Source organism: Plectropomus leopardus, unplaced genomic scaffold (genome assembly GCF_008729295.1).
Source record: "Plectropomus leopardus isolate mb unplaced genomic scaffold, YSFRI_Pleo_2.0 unplaced_scaffold5006, whole genome shotgun sequence".
NCBI classification, from domain to species: Eukaryota; Metazoa; Chordata; class Actinopteri; order Perciformes; family Serranidae; genus Plectropomus; species Plectropomus leopardus.
In genome coordinates, this window is record NW_024654947.1 from 1 (window position 1) to 7705 (window position 7705).

Consider the following 7705-nt stretch of genomic DNA (forward strand, 5'->3'; position numbering starts at 1 on the left):
CTTTCACACCACCATCATCTTTCAAAGTAATAATAATTATCATAACAACAATAATGTTCATTGATTTTATTTATACGCTGCCTTTCACAATACCCAAAGAAGCTTATTAATTTCTCAGGTCTTGACACCACTAACAAAACCAGCAGAGCCAGTGAAACATGATGGCGGTGTGAAAGATGATGGTGGTGTGAAAGATGAATGAGGTGTGAACGGCGGCGTTAAGAAAACATAAACTGACTTTGAAGTAGTGCAGCAGGTCTCTGCAGGTGATCTTCGCTCCTCCGATCTCTTTCTCCACCAGGTTCTCTGCAGACAGCAGCGTTGGGACCAGCTTCACCAGCTCCTTCTTAAACTCCTCGTCGATGTCTGACACACAAACGCAACACACGTCATCACACACAATCCTGCCGTCTGTCCCCGAGGACGTCCCGTCTGCGTCCGTGTCCCTGTCTTACCGCTGAGCCGTCCGTCAAAGTGCGGGTTGGTGGCCACCTTGAGGCCGGGGTGAGGCAGCAGGAAGCAGCTGATGTTGGAGAAACACGAGTGGATGTGTTTCCTGACGTTCTGGAGCTCCTCGTGCTGGTTCTGCTTCACCTGGGGACAGAGACAAGGACATGAGGACAGATGGGGACATATCAGTCTGCAGATGTGAAAGACGTCCTCCTGGGCGGGGACACAGACCTGCAGTCTCTTCTCCAGGAAGCTGCGTCCTCCCTCCAGTCCATACGGGTGCTCGTAGGGGTAACTCCAGTCTCTGATCAGGAACATCAGCGTCTGCACACACGGACACAGTCAGCTGACTGATCAGGGACGAGATCAACAAACATTTATTCCAGTTTGACAGCTTCACGTTTGTTTGCAGCTCAAATCATAACTTTAGGAACTTCTTCCAGCTGCTGAGTGACTGAAGGTCAAATATCTAAACTATCGAGGACCGTGAGGCGGGATCTCACCTGAAAGGGTTTCTCGTAGACCTCCTCCATGGCCAGGCGTCCGTACTCGGTGAAGAGCTGCGGAGAGGAAACGAGCGGCGGGTTAAAATCCGATCAAACATCACAACACAGACAGAAAGCTCCGTTAGTTTGGGAACACGCAGCAGATCGGATTCATCCGGTGAAACTTTTCCATCTGCGTCCGTCTGAAAACTCTGAGCCGCAGCAGCCGAGAGGATCTGTGTTTGTGTCAAAGCTGGCAGCTGACGCGTCATCAGCGCCTGAATTTACAGCAGAAGAGTCATTTTTAACCCTTTGAAAGCTGAGAAAATCTCTTTTAAAAAGTGGGTGAACGAGGCAACGAGCAACGTCACAATAAACGTCCAACAAACTGCAAGAAATTAGCAAAATTACTGAAAATATTGTTTTATAATGAGGGAGGATTATTATAAAAATTACCAAAAAAAAAAACAAAACAAGGAAAAATGTATAGAAACGTATATTTATAAATATAATGATTTTACATTTAAATCTATGTTACTGAAAAAAATAAAATAAAAACTAAAGTCATGTATCATTTTTATTTTCAGGTATTTTCGTGTTTTGACTTTTTTTCTCTTTTATGTAATCTTTTTGACAATTTTTGGGCCATTTCTTTTAGGTTTCAAAGCGTTAAAGAAAGAATCTCAACATTTTTCGAGGAGTCTCAATTTAACCCTTTGAAAGCTGAGCAAATCGTCTTCTTCCCATGTTTTTGACATAAAACTACAAAAAAAATCCAAGAAATCAGAAAAAAAGTTAAAGAAACAGAAACACAGAAATGACCTGAAAAATGTTTTTAGGTAATTTTCTTTAAAATGTTTTTAACTTTTTTTTTTTTTTTTTAAATGTACACATTTCACATTCAAGAAAACATGGCGGCTTCCAGCATGTTTTTTTTTTAAGAATTTCAATTAATAAAATGAAAAACATTTCCATTAAAAATTGTTTGGCAATTTTTAGAGAGCAATTCTTGACTTTTTTTTTCTTTAAAAATTTCTCCGCCATTTAAAAAAGAAAATAAATAAACATTTGGTGATTTTAAAAAGGCACAAATGGCCATTTATTTCATTTTAAATTGTTGGTAGTTTTCAATGAAACATGAGAGGAATATCTTATTCAAAAATCACCAAAACATTTTAAAAAAATGACAGAAGAAAACCGGCTTCAAAAAAAAAAAAATCATTCACTTAATGTTGGGTTTTCACATTTCCCACTTGCCCTCGAAACCATCATGTGTTATTATACAGGTTTGTGGAACAAAACTTCGTGATTTTTTTTTTCAAAACTTGCAGGGTGTATTTAATTCCCAAAACCTTTCCAGGCCTGGAAATTGCTATTCACAAAATCCATGACTTTTCTAGGTTGTCCATGACCCGTCTTATCTATCTAGATAATTTTTGGACATTTTCTTATAATTTTCTGTCACTCTTTTACATTGCTCTCAGGTCAGTTCCTGTTTTCCAAACTTTGTTTTTTTTTTTTTTTGTTTCTGTGTCGAAGGTTTAAATGCTCGTAAAAGCCGTCTGATCACTTCACTGTTAGCCTGACGTGGCTCCAGGGTTCAGACAGTTGAAATATCCGTCGTGCAGCTCTGGGATGTAAAATCAGAGCTGGGCGCTCGCAGTGTGACTGACAAGTCTGACGAGCAGCCGGGACCAAAGATGGAGGCAGAGATGTCTGTCGGGCTCTCGGTCCGAGCCGTTCGCTGCCTCATAAGGCCGTCCGTCCCGATATGGAGCTCTGCGCTCTCAGAGAGACGAGCTGGCACAGGGACGCTGCTGTCGATCTGCCGGATCAGAAACCAGCAGCTGCTCCGTCAGCTGAGGAGCTGTGAGATATTTTATCATCAGCAGTTTCTGCTGATCAGCAAGACGAAGACTGAGACAACTGGATGGATATTTCAGGGTTTCAAGACCTAAACCACCAACACGTGGAGGCAAACTGCACAACTACAGAGCAGGATTCAAACATCTTAACGTGGCTTAGGGACTGTCTGTTATTTATCAGAGGGGAGGGGAAAAATGGGAGGCATGTCTTACTATTTTTTTTAAAAAGTTTTTAATAGTGTTAAATAGTTTTTTAATTTTTAAGTTTTTATTTTTTTTATTTTCAGGAATACAACTTTAAATGGCTGTATTTTCAATTTATTTTACTCTCAGTTTATTTGAAAGAAAACACCGCTTCACAAATGTTTTCCATTTAAAAAAAAAAAAAAAATGTTTGGCCATTATTTTGGCAATTCTTAGAGAGAAAAAATTTGATTTTTTTTTTTCATTTCCAGTTTGCAAAGCAGGTTTTTTCTTCTAAATTTTATTTTGTGACTTTTTAAAACATATATATTTTCCTTATTTTTCTTTTTTAAAAAAACTGACAATTTTTAAAGAAAATATGTAAAGCAGGTTTTCTTTGAAGATCACTAAAACTTGGGGTGCTCTGGTGGCTCAGTTGGTAGAGCGCCCAAAGTACAGAGGCCGTGTCCTCGCCGCAGCAGCTGCGGGTTCGAGTCTGGCCTCCGTCCTTTGCTGCATGTCATTTCCTCTGTTTCCCTCTTCACGCTGCATCTGTCCTCTCCAATAAAGGCAACAAAAGCCCCAAAAAATATCTTTATCAAACCTACACCATTTATCACAGCTAGACACTGTAAAAACAGAAATAGTCCGATTTTCAAAGATCTGACGGTCCTTGAACACATCATGTGTTATTGTGCATGTTTCTATAACTAAATTTCACAACTTTTCCAAAATCTTCTGGGCACATTCAGTTTCCCAAAACCTTTCCAGGCACTCGTTTCTTGGCATTAAAGTAAACGGAAACTAAAAAACAGCCACATCACAACATTAGATGGCGTATGATGTAACGTTATCGCGGTGCAGAAGGAAAACGTCACACCTGCACGCAGAAACATGTTCCACGTGTTGATAATCCTGATATCCTAATCCTGACTTTGCCTGACAGAAGACATAAAGTAAACAGGACGGAGCGGTCCGCCGCCGTCAAAGCGCTCCGGGAAGCTTTCGCTTTCGGAAGTGCGTGCAGGTGGATTACTGACCTGCAGGTGCTGCAGGTCGTCTTCCTGGACGTTCTGGGACAGGTTGTACACCTGAAACACACACAGACCTCGGCCCGTCAGTGACATCACAGCGACACCGTCATTAAGAGCTCGGAGACGTTAAACACGGCTGACCTGCACGGAGCTGGTCATGGTGCTCAGGGCGAACAGCGTGGCGCAGTCTTTGATGGTCGACTGGCTGTCAAACGCCCCCTGTGTGTCGATGAGGAGAACTGCAACCTGCAACAACAAAAACGCGTTTTTATTCCGAGATCGCTCAATAAAAATAAAACTGATGAGTCAGTGTCATCATTTGGGATCATCTGGTCGTCTCTTTTAACCCTTCGAAACCTGAAGAAATTGTCTTCTGAACATGTTTTTGATTAAAAAAAATTCAACCAAAGAGCTTAACTTAACACACGGACCAAAAAACAGCAAGAAAAAAGTTCCAAGAAAATCACCCAGAAAAAGTTTTTTAATTAAACTGTTTCTGTTAATATATACTTACAATTAAATAAATCTAAATAAATTTTCAAAGTTCATGGGAAAAAAAAGGTATAAAACTGCTGTCACGGCAGATGAAGTGTGTAACATTTCAGAATATCATCTGAGAAACTGAATTTTTGGCAGAATTTTGAATTCTGTTGCAGTCTGTGGGAAAATGGCGTCTTTAAACATCAGTTTTTCATGTATGGATCAAATCAATCTTTGTAAAAACTACTGATCAGCATCTCTCTGCTGTCTTCATGAAGTCTGCAGATTCTCAGAGTTTAGTCTTGATGAGTGAGTTTTTGGCAGCAGTTTGAAATCTGCCTTTCCATGCACAGACAGCTGATATCCTGCCCCCTGCTGGACGGCTCAGTCACAGTGAGGTAACCATGAACACACTTCGCTGCCTGAAACATGTTTATAACGGAGCACTTTGGCTGTCTGGGTGTTGGGTGTGAACTGACCTTGCAGCCGTCTGGTTTCTCCACCACGAACACCTCGCTCCAGGCCAGGATGCCCGTGGTCTCCCTCTCGCAGCCGCCTCGCCAGGTGAAGCCGGTCAGAGGCTCCTCCTCGCCGCCGACCCACGAACCGGACTGGACAGAGAGAGGAGGGTGAAGAGGTCATCACACGGTCGCTGCTACAGTTTAATATTAACGACAGACTCGAGACTCAGACTCAGAATTAAATCCTTCATGTGATGAATCAGATTTACTGCTGAACTGGAGACGGAGCTGTTTAAACACGCAGAGTCTCTTTCTGTTCGGTTATTTATTGCGATGATTAACGATAATGTAGATTACGGAGCAGCTTCTTTCCCCAGGCTGCGAGACTCCTCAGCTCCTTCAACTCCAGAAAGATGTCGCAGAATTTAGGATCAACTTCAATTTTATTTCTTCTTAAACTACGTTAAAGAAAAATGACAATAAAGCTACCTTGTACCTTATTATGATCATTTTTATTCGGGGTCAACTGATATTGGTTTTTCAGAGCAGATACAGATACTTCTTATTAGTAGTTAATGAGACCGATAACCGATATTTGGAACCCACAAGAATTTACAATCAAATTTAAAAACTTTGTCAATATTTAGAATTTGGAATATAACAAACTCCAACACAACACATTGTTTAAATGCCTTCAGGAAATGTTTAATCAAAATTGAAACTTTCAACATCAAAAACAGGAAATTACCAGCAACTTTTTTATAAAGTCAACAAACAGAAACAGCTCTCTGAGGTTTAACAAAGTAAAAGTTCCTCCCATGCTGACACTCTCTTTGCTCTTTTTAATTCATTAATTTTATCGCCAATCATTAAAATAAAATGAAGATACAGATAATTGGCAAAATCTCAAATATCGGTCCCAATAATCGGCCAGGCTGATAATCTGTCCACCCCTAATTTTTATTCTGGAAAATATTTTTGTCATATAGTTTAAACATAATGGCCATAAATTAGACAGAATGGACACATCTGACAGTCGACAGATTTTAAAATCATCATCATTCTCCCCTTTATGATTATTAATAAACAATTAATCCGCTGAAACATTAAGCAGCGCCTGTGCGGTCTGATCCCGGGCTCGTTCTTCATGACCTGTGCAAGAGGCGAGTTAAAATGCAGCACTACCGTGACCTGACCTGGGTGGGCGGGGCCTATTCCACACATAAAGATGGCCTTTATGTGTGGAATAAGCAGCAGTGAGCCGTGCGGAGGCCCAGCCACAGAGCCGCCATTGTGACGGCCCAAAATCCTCTTTACAGCATCATGAAACCCTCCAGAATGTTCCTCAGCGCTTACTGTAGATTAACACGGCCAAAGGTCGACCGAGACACACACACACACACACACACACACACACACACTTTTACTCCAAACTCTCCTCTTCAGATAACAGTTAACCTGTTCAGACCTGGATCGACATCACTTTTTGTGCTGCATTCAGATGCAAATAGCATCTCTTTTTTTGCACATTTTCAGAAGACTTTCTTGTGACTTTTAACCAATCCACCAATGATGATCACTAATAATTTACAGCAAGTTCACTGCAACTTCTTTTATTGAGTGAAAAAAAGGAATAATTCAAACTATCTCCCTGAGGTTTTACAGAGTAAACTTTCCTCCCATGCTCCCTGCTGCTGGCTCCATGCACTTTTTCATTCACTCATTTTATTGGCAGTGATCAAGATAAAATACTGATACGGATAATTGGTGAAATGCTAGATATCGGCTCTGATAATCAGCGGGGCCGATAATCAGTCGACACCTAATATTAAACACATTTTTGATTTCTAAATGACTTCAGGGGGCCGCGTGAGCAGACGTGTGTCACGTGACCTCGGTCAGCAGCGTACCTGTTTGTACATGAAGCGCAGCATGAAGTCCAGCAGGAAGGACTTGCCCTTGCGGAAAGCTCCGGCCACGGAGACGACGACCACGTGGAGGTCCTGCACCTCCTCCTGCAGCAGCAGCCGCTCCAGCGCCTCCTCCTGCAGCGAGAACGAGTGCTCCTCCTCATTCGCCACCACAATCTGCACCGGCCTGGCCACGCCCACCTCCTCCTCCTCCTCCTCCAGCAGGTCGTCGTCCTCCTCACGCCTCATCGGGGAGGTGTCTGATTTGAACCCGTGGCCTCCTGCAGGAGAAAGTGGCGTGGACAAAGTTTGACAGATCAACGAAAAACACCGAACACACCACGCTGAGCTTTTATTGGCTGTTCTCAGGGTCACAACTTTACCAAAATCTATTTCTGAATAATCTGAGGTCACGCTGTAGAGCAGAGTTACACTTTAAATCAATATAAACAGCATATAAATTACAATTATCGCCACGCAGTTACATGCCTCCACGCACCATCAAGTTACAGTTCAGTCAGAGCTGAGCGATACGGCTTCGAAATAAAATCATGACATTTTTAGACAATATCGCAATACACGATGTTTATCAAAATATTTTGAAATCTCCCCTAAACTACTGTAAACATCTAAAATAAAGAAATATTGGATGAACTACAGTTACAAATAAAGCAGCTAAAGCCAAAACATAAAGTAACATAAACTACTGTTATAATTTAAAGTAGTTATAGCTCTGCAAAAGACCAGCTTTTTGTGCTGAGTTCATTTCTTTAACCAACATCAGTCCTAATCAGAAATATTAAATTTTCATTCATTGTCAGAATTTTAACCCTTTAA

General features: G+C 41.3%; 1 protein-coding gene across 1 annotated transcript; it reads right to left on the reverse strand.

The window, feature by feature from the left end:
• Positions 1 to 238: 238 nt before the first annotated feature.
• Positions 239 to 7154, reverse strand: LOC121939530 (atlastin-2-like; the record flags this gene model as incomplete). The annotated part of the gene is made up of 8 exons (XM_042482543.1): positions 6869 to 7154; positions 4977 to 5108; positions 4159 to 4263; positions 4024 to 4074; positions 954 to 1010; positions 682 to 774; positions 456 to 594; positions 239 to 366 (listed from the first exon to the last, which is right to left on the reverse strand). Coding segments are annotated over exons 1-8 (954 nt in total), but the record flags the coding sequence as incomplete, so codon positions are not given.
• Between the last annotated feature and the right edge of the window lie 551 nt (positions 7155 to 7705).